This window comes from Kogia breviceps, chromosome 15, assembly GCF_026419965.1.
Source record: "Kogia breviceps isolate mKogBre1 chromosome 15, mKogBre1 haplotype 1, whole genome shotgun sequence".
Classification (NCBI taxonomy): Eukaryota; Metazoa; Chordata; class Mammalia; order Artiodactyla; family Physeteridae; genus Kogia; species Kogia breviceps.
Genome location: NC_081324.1, coordinates 3624491 through 3640337, shown reverse-complemented (window position 1 = coordinate 3640337; position 15847 = coordinate 3624491). Strand labels below are relative to the sequence as shown.

The 15847-nt window shown below is 51.9% G+C and overlaps 1 protein-coding gene across 3 annotated transcripts in view; it reads left to right on the top strand.

Moving 5' to 3' along the window:
- Positions 1-15527, top strand: part of ZNF407 (zinc finger protein 407) — a 414468-nt gene extending 398941 nt beyond the window's left edge. Inside the window, exons 9-10 of one of the 3 annotated variants that reach the window (XR_010836938.1) lie at positions 13064-14455; positions 15250-15527. Coding sequence is in view for 2 of the 3 variants with exons in the window: in XM_059039468.2 (XP_058895451.1) it covers positions 13064-14397 (1334 nt within the window). In the remaining variant the exon portion in view is untranslated. Of the gene's footprint in view, positions 1-13063 lie in introns of all 3 variants that reach the window. The other 2 variants (XM_067015316.1, XM_059039468.2) reach the window with 2 other exon arrangements.
- Positions 15528-15847: the final 320 nt, after the last annotated feature.

Genomic DNA, 15847 nt, shown 5'->3' with positions numbered 1-15847 from the left:
CCTGTGCCGAGCCATTATTCTTGAAAAATTAAATTGATATGTTTTCTTTCCCTTTGGGATATGATATTGTATGTATATGGCTGTAATAGTCCCCCTTTTTAATTGGCTTTTAAAGTAGCAGAGGTATCCCTATGTGCTCTGTAAGAATCTTGCTCAAATGAATACAAGAATCATTCTGGAAGTCCATCTGAGGCAGATTTGCAGAACTCCTGTCATAGCACTTTCCCCCTTGACTTAACATTTTACTGATCGCTGCTCTGGCGCTCCCAGTCATTAAGCTGCAGTCTAAGGGAGTAAGTTAACTAGTACATGGCCGAGGATAGAAACACGTTACAATTCTATAATGGGCGGAGCCGCCAGGCCGGTGTCACACTGACAGCCCCGCGGCTCTGTCCCGAGCAGCCTCCGTCCAGGCTCATGGAGCAGGAACTGGAGTCTCACGTTTTTCTGCTGTTACAGGAGAAAATGTTTCAATTCTTGCTTGACTGAGTTCCTCGAAGTCAGAGTGGAAGCAGTTGCCCCTGCTGTCCCAAATGCCCCGCGGCCCCCATAGCACCGCAGTGCACCGCTTGCTGGAGGGTCAGAAAACACCCGGGACCTCGTCCTCGTCTGGGGACCTTGCAGCCCAGACAGTGGCGAGGGGAGGAGGAGCGGCTCAGGACATGAACTAAAGCAGAGGGGTGCTGTGCTCCGTATGAGGGCAGAGTCCACAGGGAAAGCCCGGGGCTGTTCCACGTGAACTGTTCACCTCTGCCTCCGCCCGGGCCCGGGACCTCTGGCCCACGGGCTCCGCTTCCTTCTCTTCCTTCCCACCTCCTCCAGTCCATTCCGAGCCCGGCCCACCCCGTGTGATCCCCGCCCACAAAGGTGCTCACAGTTTGATCACGTCGGGCGGGAGGGGGTGGGGGGACGGCAGCATCACAAAGGCGCTCCCGTCCTACAGCCCAGCGCCCGCCCGCCCTCCTGCCGTCCTGCCCCCACGGGGGCCCTGTCCTCCCGGCCCTCATCTGCTCCACCAGCAGGTGTGGAAACCCCTGGTGCCAGTCGGGCTGGGCGCTGTCGCAACACGGAGCCTTGAGATCCCTTCCCATGCTAGGTGGATGTTGGGGGGGGGGGGAGGAAGCAGAGCTGAAGAGAAAAGGAACAGGGGAGCGAGCACAGGATCACAGCGCGTGCGCGGGGATGAGCAGCAGAGGCGTGCAGAGCGCGTGTGCGGCGATGAGCAGCAGAGGTGTGCAAGCCGCAGCTCCCTTTGACAAGTCTGCCCAGGCCCCCGCAGCATCCCCCAGGCCCTCCCCATTTTCTGTCCCCACTGAAACTACGCACGTGCCCTGCCCTCATCTCTTAGTCGCCTGCACCTCGGCCCCTGCCAGGCCTCCGGATGAGGCTCCTTGCGTTGAACACCTTTGCTAGAGACAGTCCTGCAGTCTCACCACAATTCGTTCCCAAGAATACAAATGTGATCACGTCATTTCCTTGCGTCACTTTCTTCAGTGCCTTCCTGTCACTGTCAGATACCCAAATTCACATGCTCGGGCCTCGCCGGGTCTGACGAGTCCCGCCCTCTCACGCTGTCCCTCTGTCGTCCTGCCACGCTCAGATGTTGTAGCCAAGCCACACCACTTGCTGGCTTTGACGTATGCTGAGAATGGCGTGGGCTTCTCGCTACTCTTTTTTTCACTTCCTGACAAATTCCTACTCGGCCTTCAAGACCCAGGTGTCAGTGAGTACTTTCCTGATCGCTGGCCTAGACCAAGTGAGTTCTTCTTTCTTCGAAGGCATAGCTATCTGTATGTTACCTAGTTACTTGATGTTTTATTTATTGTAATTATTATCTGTCACACCAGTATCTTCAAATAGATTATTCATCCCTTAAAAAGTTCACATTTGCCTTTTACTGATGTAAGGGATTAAATACAGGCATTTAGCCTCAACGATAACATTTATATTAATAGTATTGTTGAATAAATAATTAAGAAAATGATCTGAAATACCCACGTTCCTGAATTGGAACATCCAGCAAATTTAAATTAGTAATATAAGTGGAACTAAAGCCTTAGAATACCTAGAGATTTAAGGATTAGTCTTACTGGATAAGTGAGAATTTACCACGGAACGCTTTGTTTCTTCTCTGGTTTTGAATTCTCTTGAAGGGTTTCACCTGCTCTGCTATGCCTTTCTGTCCTGGTAAAATCAAGGGTAAGTAATCGCCCATCTTCCTTTGATGACTCAGCATCTTTCAATGCCCAGGTCTGTTATTTGGGAGATGACTTCTCGCTGCCCAATTCAGTTCATAGTGATGCGGAAATTGTGCTGAAAGTATGCTCACCCTCGAGCTCTTTGCGAAATGTCTGTTAGGGATGGTGTTAGGTCCCCGACATGGTCTGTCTGTTAGGGATTGGTGTTAGGTCCCCGACATGGTCTGTCTGGTGGCCGTGTGTCTGCCCACCGGAGAGCAACCTCGAACTCTCCTTAAACAGGGCTGCCCACTTAACAAAGCCTTTCAACCCCTTAGCAAACCAGTAATATTTCAGAGAGATGGTTTTAAGGTTCTCCTCTGGACGCAGCCCAGAGGAATCGTGTGATGCTGGGTGCATCCCTGTCCCCCTGGCTGGACTCTCGCCTCACTGGATATTGAGTCCTGGTTCAGAACCTGCACCACGGAGATTTGCTGGAGGACTTCACAGGTGGCGTGCGCCACTGCTGAAACCCCGGGGCACGAAGCGCTACCTCTAGACACGTGACAGCAGCTACGTGTCCTGCTGCGGTGCTGGCGTCCCACCGTGCACGCATCCGCTCAGCTGTCCTGTGCTTTCAAAGGGTCCCTGACCCCTCCCTGCCCCTCAGGAGCACTGCCCGGCAGGAGCGGGGCAGCTGCTGGCGCCTGGCATGTCCATGTCACGGACCTGAGATTTCAACTGCTGGCGTTTCAGCCAGTGTTTCAGTTTGTAAGTTTATTTTCATTCATTCCACTCATTTCAAAGCGAGGGTTCAAGCCTCAAAATTTGTCTTTTGTTTGATATTTTTAAATCAGTTTTAACGTTTCTTATCCCAGGCATATAAATATTGTGCAGTTTTAACAGAGGAGTTTAACTTAGGTATTTAGGAAGATGTTCAAAATAAAGATGGTGGAATTCACTGCCTCAGAAGAAAATACATCATTGTTTTCCACCTTGACCGGTAGTCTCCCCACCCCGACCCTGCCTCTGTCCTGTCCTCACTGCAGAGAAGGCCGAGTGCCGGGCGGGCCAGCCTTAGATGAGGACAGCACCCAGCGCCCCCCGAGTCAGCCTGGTGGACCCCGGGAAGGACAGGCCGACAGCCACTGCTCACTCGAACTTCCACGGACTCGAGTCAGCGTTGGCTCTGCCTGTCTTAGAGCTCAGCGGTCAGGTCCTCACCACCGGACCTCCCTCGGCGGCACTTGCCGCCCGCACCTGGGCTCCGGTGCCCCGTGCTCTCGCTCTCCAGACTCGGGGTGGCTGCTGTCATCGGAGCCCGTCCTCGGGGGCAGGTCCCGGCCACGGATTGCGCCGGGCGCCCTCACCCACAGCGGCCTAACGGGAGGGCAGCGGCCGCGTGCCCAGGGCGGATGATTCGTGTAGTATGTGGGGAAGAAGCGAGGGTCGTTCTGAGTGTACCGGCGCTGCCGCCGCTGGGCCGCGAGCACATGCGGGACCTCCGAAAGCCCTGCTGAGGATTAAACTACTAACAGTGAGCTCTGCCCGCTGCAGGTCCTGCGCGCTGTAAATTTGATTTTAATGGTGCCTCTGTGCTGTGACTGAGGAGTGGTTTGCTTTTTACCTTCATACAAAAGTGTCTACGATGGAGACAGACGTCAGCCGGCTCTCATTTCCTCAGCAAAGATAGGAAGGTACTCTGAAACACGGGAAATCTGAACCTGCCTCCAAAAGTGAATGTGATTTTTTTTTATAGGGTTTGCCAGAGAAACAAGGGAGGCCAGTTTAATCGCTGTTGGCCTGTGAAGTCAGCCTTGTTAGCGGAGGCCCACTAACGGCTTGGCTGGGCTTCTTAGTTGCATAATTTTACCTTTTAAGTGCGCGTAACAGTTACAACCTTTGAAAACTAGGCCTTGTCTCGTAATACTGTGTTATGTGTATGGGGAGTTTTATAAGCGGTCAGAGGACATTTAGGAAAAGATCGTCGGGCTTCCTAACTTTCTGATTCCGTAACTCCAAGAAGGATGTCAGTGCTAGTCTAAGTTAACATCTTTAAGTCAAATGGAGGCAGCCTTGCAGTAAACAGACAGGGCTGCTGTTTGTCTGGAGTCTTCGAAGGCCTTCAGAAATGCTGTTGGCCTAAAATTCCACTGCTTGTTCAAACCCCCAAGCTCCCCAAATGCAAGCGTGTAGGGCACCGTTTACCTTTCATCAGCTGGTGCCGCGAGCACGAGACAGGGGACGTCGGAGGCACGGGGTGAGACCCGCACTGGGAAAGTGCACGCGTGCCCCAGGTGGGCTCCCCCATGGTGCCCAGGGCCCACCGTGACCCTCAGAATGAATGCGGGGTGCCAAGTGCACCGACACACGGCCCCCGCCCTCCCTAGCTCGTTCGAGGCATCTGACCACTTTCTGCTAGTAAACCAACTGGCTGTTTTAAGAAGTGCTCTCTGTGGGTAAAAGACGAGATCAGGGCACCTTACCTTCTAACTTTAGTCCCGTTTTGTCACATTCGTGAAGCATGATGACACTATTTCTGTCACGAGTCAAATTTCCAAAGTTCTGTGGTCACATCCCGATGGACAGGCGTCGGCAGGAGCAGAGGAACAGTTAACGTGCCCTCCCCGCAGCATCCGTCCCCAGAATCCTGTCAAGATGACCCTAAAGGCCTCATCTTCCTGAGTGAGATTTCTGTGTGTGATTCCCATTAGATCTTCATGCAGGGGAGTGATAATATATACCTAAGCGTCTGATATAATACAAAATTTCTTAGGGTTTGTGACTTTCAAGGTAAAATATTGTCTTTTACTCTTTGTCACTCTTCAGTGCCCATGGAAATACCGAGGCCCGTGGAGACCCTCCACGCAAAGTTAGAAACCTGGCCGGTTCTGCATTTCCAACTTGACATTAAATTTATTCTTGGTTTTTCCTGGATATCTTAGAATTTCTTTCAGGGGTCTTATCTGGTTTTCTTTGATCACTGCCAGTCCTAAGTGTACTACTAGTGATGATTGAGGAAAAAAGGACCAAGGCTTTTGCTACCCAAGTCTGGGTCCTGCCTTACTGTACATCTTCCTTCAGTAAAAATCACACGACGTGTCTTATAAAACTGCATGTTTGAACCTATGTGAAAGCGTCTCAGAAACGATGTGGACTTCAGTTAATTTTTCACAGAAAAATGATTTTCCTCCTCTCTTCTTATAACATAATTGGCCTTCATGAAATTAAGTACAAAGCGATGACTTTTACTATAACTCTCTAACACAGACCGTTGTGCTTCTTTGTGGCATAAAGCAGATACTTAACAAAATTGTTTATCGCGTTGTCGTGTATTTAACACATCCTTAGGCCAGTGCACAGCAGTGTAGCTTTCAGAATGACCAGCACGAGCCTGTGCTCTGAAATAAATCTCACTTGTATAGCCATCACATTTAGCAAGCATGCCAAAATCTGAAGATAATTTTGTGTCTCCAGTAACCTCAATATTTCTAATTTGTGTGTGAATTTTATTAACATTGACCAGAATGCATTTCTAACCTTTGAAAATAATAGACGTAAGGTACTGACCGTCCTTTGTTATCTCTAAAAAAAAAAAAGAAGAAGATGGTGACGTTGTCATTTTGGTCCCCAGCCCACTGCGAACCTGGACCACACTGGCTGTGATCGGCTTTCCTGAACGACTTGGTCGGGGCTTTCTGCAGGGACGCCAGGGTGCAGAGCATCCTGTGTGGGGAGCATCGGGCACTTCTTCAAGCCTGGGCTGCAGGGGGCGCTCGTGGGGGGCTTCCTGCAGCAATACCGGTTATTATTATTGTCCAAAAAGATGAATACATTATAGAGCAGTTATTGATATCAATTGGACTGGCTATACTATTGGTGACTGCCATTATAAGAATAATTTATTCCCTGCTTTGAAATTTCTAAAAGGTTATATTTCATTCAATTTTAATTTGTCATTTTTCCTGCTTTCACTTGAGAAACTTAGAAGCTTTTAAAATACGGCTCTAATTTATTAGCCTAATCTGTTAATATTGTTTCATTTTAATAGACATTAAGTGTGATTTCGTAACATTCTTGTTAAAATTACATCTTAAAACTGAAGTTGAGGAAAATTGTATGTGGCTTAAGAATCACAGTGTCATGTGTGCCCCAAATTTTTATATAAAAGGCATTACTTTTTTACTTGCGTCATATTTGAGGTGCTTTAATTATGACGGTGAGGCAGCCTAGCGTTTTCAAGCTTAGGGCGCTCCCTAAATATAAAATCTAAAACACACATGGTGTCTGAGACGTAACCTAGCCGTGTATAAACATGTAGTACCGTTTCAGGAGTAGCTTAGAAATGTAAAATAAATGCTGGCTGGTGGCAGCAAAGTGGCTCACGTCGGATATTAGCACAGGCTTCCCTGGCGCGGTCGACATTTCAGCCACACAAGTCCTTTTAATGCCATCTTTATCTGCTAGGCGATGCATGAAATCTACTTTCGGTTTTAGAACTGCTCATGACCTTTGACCCCTTTAGTGGAGACACAATGTGACCTTTCTATTGTCATCAGCTTTCATTCTCCTGAAAACTCTATGAATTTTTATTACAAGTTTTTTTTTTAAGCCAAGCTGAGTCTTCAACAAATTACTTGACACAGATGAGATGAAGCCGTTGAGGTGAGCCAAGGTTTGCAGCCCGCGTGTGAGCCCGGCCTCTGTCCTGCGGTGCCGTACACCAGTAACTGCTGAGCCTACTACTGGATAAATACATCATTTTATGGAACATTGATTGTTCTATAAACCCAATGGAGTATTATGCTCTATGAGCAAACCATTTAGATTGTGTATAGAGCACAGAAAATGCCATATTCAGGATGGTGCTAAAAGTGCCATTTGTGTATTTTATGGATGTCATTACAGGGGAAACTTCTCTCTGTAGGCCCTGTTTACTGCAAAATTTTTTAGTCTGTAATGACATTTTTCATTCACAACGTATGCCTTCAAGAGAGGGGGCCTTGTTTTATTTGTTTCATTTGAGTTTAATGCACAAATTCTGTACGTTTTAATTAAATGTAAGCTTAACAAAAGCATAAGGTATTTATTCTGTGAGAAAAAATGATGACAGTAACGAAAGAATAACACACACACACAAAAAGGAAGTAGGTACTAAACCCTATTTGTAGCTTCCCAGCAGCTCGGCAGACAGCAGAACAGAGCCATTAGCACGGTTCCGAAGAGCGTGAGTCTGCAGCTTAACCCCTCCGCTCCTGCGTGACGGAGCTTGTGTTTTCAGCTCTGGAGATGTTCTCTTCAAAGGGGACAGGTGAGAAGGAACTGAGCTCCACAATACTCTTCTGGAGAAGCGAGCCTAATTAGAAAGAACCTCCCTGAAAACGGCTCCTCAAACCGCACCCCCCCGAAAAGAACTCTTTCCATTTCAACCTAGTTGTAAACTTTCAATGCGTTGAGCTATGGGAAGGCAGTAAAATACCTCTGTACTCATGAAAGAAAGCAAACAAGCAGTGAGTTGGGATTTCATACACAGGCATAAGGCTGCATTTTACCTGCATTTGCACCCTCTACACAAAACTACTTATTGTCCTGTTGGAAACAGATCCAAAAAAGACTGATTTAGACACATTATTTGATTAGCTACTATCAGCACACTGAAATCCTACGTTGTCTTTGAAAACTGTCAAGTGTAATGTAAATAATATGTTGATTATCATGCTTCGTTAAAGATTTGCGCAGTTTTGGAGCAATAACAGTGGCTAAGCAGTTAAGGATAAACTCTGTACAAACTTGCCGTGTTCCAGATATTGTATCCATGTGGCCCTTTGCATTAGTGAGCTTTACGGTTCATACTTACTGGAAAGATCTCAAAACTTGAAGCTGATGTGCCCAGTAAATCCTTGGTCACAGCCCGGTCAGAATGTAAAGTTACAGAAGAGATTCACATTACTTTAAATGACACTTGAACTTCTGCATAGCTCAACATTAATTCATTATGGGCGAAATGGAAGAGTCTTCAGTGGGTGAATCTTTTTCAATCTGATGGAGGCTGTTACATTTTATAGGTGCTATTTTTCAAAGCAGTACTGACAGCACTCGAAGTTATTAAATTGCTGAATCAAAGATAGACCTGCACTCACATTTATGAACTGCGATGGGCTCACTGGGCTCGGGCTGAACCGAGGTGGAGATGTTGTTGTTCAGGAGCTTTGTCACACCCCATCGTGACAGCAGTATTTACCCACGTAGTTCACTTAATGGTCTGAAAGTGGCTTAACCCACCCCCGGATTCAAATACAGTCAGTAAGTAGTTCAGAATGGCATAAAAATTATCAGTGCTGCATGGGATTCAGAGGATAATTCTACACCCAAGAGGTTTCGTGTCCAGTTGCAGACTGAGGGAGGGAATTGGCTGGGGGAAGGTGACTTGAAGGCTGCCTTCTTCATGTTTTGTATCCATATTTCTTTTTTTCTCCCAAACTCTAAACTGAAAATGACCTTGGATTTAGAGAATGGGCAGAAACAAACTGGATCAGGTTCAGAGTGTAATGAAGGCACGGGGAATGTTCCGTCCGCGGTAGAAGAGTAGAGGGAAGGGGCGGAGTTGCAGGCAGAGCAGAGGAAGACGTTGGCAAGCATGGTAGACAGGAGATCTCGGGGTCCTAGCAGGTGGCAACTTGAGCAGAGATGGCGACGCCCACCAGGTGAGACCCGGGCCTACGTGGAGGGGTGAACTCAGAGCCCGTGGAGTGCCTCACCCATCAGGCAGGCCCTTTTGCTCCTATGCTGAGCCCCGTTCTGGCCTCTTTGACGAGAGAGAGTTCAGGAGGATTAAAGTTCAGAAAATGCCCACACGATTAGGTTAAAGCATACGGACCACGGGTGATTCAGCCCTTTTCTTCTAGGGTCTGAGTGGTTGAAGCTGATCTCATGCTTCTCTTCTGAACTCTAATCCTCCTGAGGGTCCCATGGTGAAGGGTGTGTTTTCCGTTTGTAAAGCAGAGGGTCACGGGGAGGTGGAGGGGGGAATCTCTAAGGCAGGCGCAGCCCTGGGCAGGTGAGTTTAGACATACTGGGCTCATTCCCCACAAGCCTCCATCCGCGCACGTGACCTTGGGCCAGTCCGCAGAGCCCCTGGGGAAGGACTGCCAGTATGGGCACCGCTGCCCTGTGCCGTGGCTGCCTGGCGCCCGCAGTGGGTGCCCCGTGGCCGCCTGCCACTGAACTCCGCAGTCAGCGCTGGCTGGGAGCCTGCTTGCGTGGCCCCCGTCGCCCGCCCCCCTTTCCTAGGAGGGTAAGCAAGAGGAAGCCACAGTTAGGGAGATCATTCAGCTGGAATCGGCGACATTTGGGACCATCCTCTGGGAAGGTTTGAACAGCTTTTAAGAGGTGATGGTAGGGACTTCCCTGGCGGTCCAATGGTTAAGACTCTGAGCTCCCACTGCAGGGCGCGTGGGTTCCATCCCTGGATGGGGAACTAAGATCCCACCTGCTGCAGCCAAAAAAAAAAAAAAAAACAAGATGGTTTATGTTGGCCTGGTCGGTGAGGGCACAGCTGGGCCTGGCTCACCCGCCGCTGTCCGCCCAGCCCCGAGCAGCGTCTGCTGGGCCCAGCGCTCCGCACTCCCTGAACGAGCAACCGGGGTTTTCTGCTCCAGGACATGCCCCCGTCCCATCGACCCACAGGTCTTTTCCTGACCACAGAGTCTATGGTTCCGTGAGCTTTCTAAGATTCGCACTATAGAGAGTTCTCTGAGAAAGAATAAATGTTAATCGTTCCTAATCTTTGCTTACAAAAATGGATTACTTATACATTTCACTTCCTCACTGGGAATCAGAGCCTCGGAGGCTGAAAGTACATGGTGTACAGAAAATCGGTCCCGAGGACGCACCCCAGGCTTTGCCCCCGCTGACCCCGCAGCACAGGGCCCCGGGAGACCCCGTGGCTCCCTCACCCCGACCAAGTGGGAGGCTCCCTCTGGCCTCAAGAGTTAGGGCGATGCAGTGGCTTGACTTCCTGAGACTTCTGACCTGTGAACCTGTGGACACAGAACATGAAACGTCCCAGCACACACAGAATGGGCCGGGAGTTTGCATTTTTATAACTTCACACATGATTTGCAATCCGGGACCATTGCCTACATTCTGGACGTGAGCCTGCTGTGTCCTCTTGGTAAATATGATTTAACAGCTTCTGTGGTTCCTGCCTGAGATGCTGTACCCGCTGAAAGGCAGGCCTTGTCTGGCTCTTTGCTTCAAGTGGACTCTGTATTGAAAGAAATGCTTTCTTACGGACTGGTACCAACACAGTAAGCAAAATTGTTGTCTTATGTTTAAGGGACGTTAGCAATAATAATCTAATAATTCTTAATCCTTTTGTCTCCTTTGGTAAGGGTAAAGTGTTTTTTTTTTTAAAAAGGACCTACAGGGCTTCCCTGGTGGCGCAGTGGTTGAGAGTCCGCCTGCCGATGCAGGGGACGCGGGTTCGTGCCCCGGTCCGGGAAGATCCCACGTGCCGCGGAGCTGCTGGGCCCGTGAGCCATGGCCGCTGAGCCTGCGCGTCCAGAGACTGTGCTCCACAGCGGGAGAGGCCACAGCAGTGAGAGGCCTGCGTACCGCAAAAAAAAAAAAAAAAAAAAGGACCTACATGAGGGAGAGTAAAGTGGAATATTTTTTTGAAGTGGTTGCCATTGAGATAAAGAAATACTATAGATCATTTAGAGATCATTCTCTTAGGAGGGAAGGAGGCGGTAATAAGAAACTGATAGAAAATTAAGTACTTAAGGGAGAAAATAGGAACTCTGTTTAAACTCTTGTCTTTTTTACGAAAACAGAGACAACAATTTTCACTCATACTTTCCCCGTCGAGTTATTAAACAAGCATCGCCTGTGTCACAGGTGGCCCTGGGGGCCAGGTGTGCACACACCCTGCTGTCCTCAGCACCCGCCCGACGCTCACCCTCCCCGCATCCTTTCTTCCACCCTCGGTTCTGCCGCCCGAGCCTCCTTTTTTTTTTTTTTTTTTTTTTTTTAAGCATCTTTATTGGAGTATAATTGCTTTACAATGGTGTGTTAGTTTCTGCTTTACAACAAAGTGAATCAGTTATACATATACACATGTTCCCCTATCTCTTCCCTCTTGTGTCTCCCTCCCTCCCACCCTCCCTATCCCTCCCCTCTAGGTGGTCACAAACCACCGAGCTGATCTCCCTGTGCTATGAGGCTACTTCCCACTAGCTCTCTATTTTACATTTGGTAGTGTATATATGTCCATGCCACTCTCTCACTTCGTCCCAGCTTACCCTTCCCCCTCCCCATATCCTCAAGTCCATGCTCTAGTAGGTCTGTGTTTTATTCCCGTCCTGCCTCCTTTTTGTAGCGGGAGACCAGCTCAGGCCTGCAGCCCCGGGATCTGTAAGATGGGCTTGAAACTGTCAGTGTGGCGGCAGCCGCAGGCCTCTCAGGGCTGCTCTGCCTTCCTGGGCGGGCAGATGTCCAGACTACAGATGCAGACTGAGAGGGACAGTTGCTTTCTGATGGGACCGACCGTCTGGCTGAGGCCAGCAGCCTGCAGGGGCTCTCTTCCCGGTCCTGCCCTCCTCTGGGCTCTCCTGACCCCTGCATTTTGCATATGCCCTTGTCCCAAGGGCTTATCTCTGAATTTTCTGAAACAGTCACAGTGTTTTCACTAAGCGGAATTTGGGGCTAGTATTTATGGTAATAAATGCTGTACCCTCTGCCACAGTTCTATCTAAAACAGATGCGCGCGTTTTACTTTCCTGCTTAAAAACATTCAACAGGTGTCTTCTCTCCACAGACTGTGGTCCAGATGCCTTAGTGCCTCCTGTCGGAAGAGGCCCGGAGAGCCCGGCGGGGCCAAGCTATCTAATCCCCTAAAAGCCAGCCCAGCCCAAGCCCCCAGCACCCCAGACTCACCTCTGCTTCGCCCTGGGCTGCTCTGTCTCCAGGCTCTTCTCCTTCCCAGCCCCAAGGGAGAGCTTGAATATTCCTTTCCCTCCCGCTGGCTGGGAGCCTGAGTGTGTTTATTCTCTGCTGTAGGGCTTCTCACCTTACACGATATTTAAGTCATTCAACAAACGAATCTTTGCTGAATGGTGGCTGCGTGCCAGGCGCTTGGCCAAGCGTCACGGCGACAGAGTGGCATCCGCTCTCGCGGCTGACGCGGCTGCGCACTTAGTTCTGGCCTGTCCGCCGCCCCTGAGCCCCGGCAGCGGAGCCCCTGCGTCTGGGCCGGGTGCCCGGGGCTCCGGCCACAGGCCTCCCGGGGCGGAGGGGGGGGGGGTGTGGGGGGCGCCGGTCGGGCCAGCCGCCTTTGCCCCCAGCTTAGAGCCCGACACAGAAGGTGAAACTCGTAGAGCTGGGTTTATCCAGGGCTTATTTATAAATTTAATATGCAGCGCTTTCATTCTTTTTGTCAAATAAACAAATATACTGTAGCTAATATTTGGACATTAAAAAAAAGGTTTTGCCTTTGGGTTAGGAGATAACTGCTACTGACTGTTACTGGTCTGCACTCACCACCCCCGACTGTGTTATCTTATTAGAAGTGACCATAACTGAGAGGACTCGACCGTATCCCTTCCCCAGGAGCTGAAAAGCGAAGGGAGGCCGATGAGATTGTTTCCGGACAGTAGGCCAGGGGTGTGGGCATCGCTCACTCAAAGCACAGCCGTCCTCTGTGTCCACTCGTAGCCGGGAGCATCCGTGTCAGAGTCCTCCGAGCGCCCAGCGCCGGCCCGAGGCCCTGAGGCTGGGAGCCGGCTGCTCTGAGCAGCTGAGGTTCTAAAGCTTCTACGGAAGAACTGTCTTACTTTTAAGCCTGAAAGTCATTTTTCTGGGCTCTAACTGGTCCCTGTCTCCCCTAGGCATTGTGTCCAAGTCCTACGAATGCCGTCTGAAGGGCCAGGGGGCCACGTTCGTGGAGACGGACAGCCCCTTCACGGCGGCCGCGCTGGCGGAGGAGTCTCCGGTCAAGGACAGGCCCCTGCGGGGCAGCAGGAGGCCGGCGGCGCCGCCGGAGCCGGTGCAGCAGGTCATCATCATCCAGGGCTACGACGGGGACTTCGCCCTGGACGCCTCCGTGGAGGAGACGGCCGCGGCCACGCTGCAGACGCTGGCGCTGGCCGGCCAGGTGGCCCGGGTGGTGCACATCACGGAGGACGGGCAGGTCATCGCCGCGGGGCAGAGCGGGGCGCCCTTGGGCGGCGTGGCGGCCGGGCCAGGGGTGCCGGAGCAGCTGGCAGACGGAACCACGCAGGTGGTGGTCGTGGGGGCCCCGATGGAAGGCCACGGCATGGACGCGCCCCTCAGCCCCAGCGGGGCCGCGATTCAGCAGGGGACCAAGCAGGGGATTCTAGACCTGGCCGAGGCCGGCATCCCCGCGCCGGACACAGCCTCGGCCCTGGACGCCCTGCTGTGCGCGGTCACCGAGCTGGGAGGGGCGGAGGGCCGGGCCGCGGCCGAGGAAAAGGGCAGGGCCGGCCCCAGAGACATGCTGGTCCCGCTGCCAGGGCAGGCGGCGGACCCCGCCGCAGCCCCGGCCGAGGCCCGCGAGATCCACGTGTGCCACGACGTGCAGGACGGCGGCAGCGGCCTGGAGCCCGTGGGGGCGCTGAGCCGGGCGGGCCGGCCCGCGGCCCTGATGGCGCCGCAGGAGCGCGCCCAGCTGGCCTTGAGGAAGGTGGTGCAGGGCGTGCTGCAGTTCACGGTCTGCGACCCGGCCGCGGCCGGCCAGCTCATGAAGGACGGTGTCACGCAGGTCATCGTGAACGAGGAGGGCACCGTGCACATGCTGGCCCGGGAGGGCTCCCAGATCATCATGCAGGAGGCCCAGGCCCACGGCCAGCGCGTGGACCTGGCCGAGTCGGACAGCGAGATCTCGCAGATCATCGTGACCGAGGAGCTGGTCCAGGCCATGGTCCAGGAGTCCGGCGGCGGCTTTCCCGAGGGGGCGACTCATTACATCGTGACAGAACTGCCCCCGGGGGCGCAGGACGAGACGGGCGTGTACTCGCACACCGTGATAGAGACGGCCGGCTCTCAGGAGATCCTGCAGGCCGGGGCCGCGCTTAGCGCCGAGGCCATGGTCCCCGGCGAAACGGAACAGCTGACGAGCATGGTCATATACACCCAGGAGGGTTCCCCGGCGGCCACGGTCATCCAGAGCCAAAGAGAGAGCAGCGAACTCCACGAGGCCTGAGCCCGGAGCCTTGCCCCACCCCCGGCGCAGGGCGGACGCGGAGAGACCAGCACCCGAGGTGCATGCTCCCTGCGCTCCGTTTGCAAAGCCTTCGCGACAGTGACGGCGGCCGCCTGCCGGGGAGCGCGCACAGGCTCTGGGCCGGGTGACGTCCCTGCCGACCGCGCGCGCGGGGCACGGGGACGCGCAGGGCAGGAGCCCGGCGTGTGTGGGGCGGGGCCGCCGGAGGCAGGTCTGTCTACTGTTGGGTTCTTCTCTCGACGCTCTTGCCTCTGTTCTGTCCGCTGTGCTGAGGAGAAGCTCAGTTTTTTCTCTTTCGTGCCCCCCACAGATGTTCTCCCGTTTCAGTTGTGGAAGGACTGTGCCCCAGCAGTGGGAGTGACAACAGCGTGTCTCACGGCTTGAGACACGACTGCCCTTACAGTCCGGCATGTCCCTGTTTTAACGTTTTATCACACGTTTGGTTGAAAATTGCAGCTACACGTATTACTGTGTCGAAGCGGTCGGCTCCCCTTCGTTTTTCTGGAAATTTTAGGATCGCAGTGTCCCCAAACCAAAGGCAGCCTGTTCGTTTCATGTCTGGATTCCCTCCGTTCAGCCATCGTAGGTGTGGTCATCGCCCTGGCTGCTTCTGCTTAAAAGATTCCTTCTTAAGCCTACGGTTAAGAAAAGCCTTGGCGTTCATATTCAGTTAAAATAAACCTTGGTTAATTAAGAAAACCCAATGCTTCTAATTTTGACTTAGTTTCATACAATAAAGTCTATATGAGATGTGCACTCTGGAAAATATTGTTTGTATCAATATTTTGCTTTTATAACAAATGTTTCTTAGTATTGATATCATATTCGCAGGATTTCTCTGCGGTTTCTGTCCACGTGAAAGAGCTGACATCGAACGTTAGTGATGGAGAGCTGTGCCCCGCAGCCTCGGCCCCGGCAGGACTGTCTGTGCTTCGCTGTGGGATCATCGCAACTGTGGATGCGAGTTCACGGCCGGGTGACTCGTGTCTTGATACGACTGCTCCTTTTCCTTTTCCAAAATTGTAGAATCATGCCCTCCCCCAAATGCAAAGGTGGTTTTTGTTCTGTTTCTCTTTTCTTTGAAATAAAATTATAGCATTAAAAGATAATGATGACATTTTCTTTCCAGCAGCCGGCCGATCAGTGGGCAGCTGTAAAAACTGGAGAGAACTGGCCTGCGTCTGACGCTCATTTCCCTTCCGCGTCCGCCCACGTCGAGTGTGCTGGGTTCCGCCGGCCGCCTCTGCAGCCCGGCGCCGTTTCTCAGTGTTTGGCGCGCGGCCCCTTTAGACTCTGGTGACAGTAACATAGTCTATCGTGGTCAGTATCTAAAAATTGAGAGGATCAGAAGGGAGAGAAGGAAGAGAAGATGGCACCGTTTGGGTCTAAATGAAAGTCCCGTTTACACCTTCCCTGAGAGGTGAGCTTT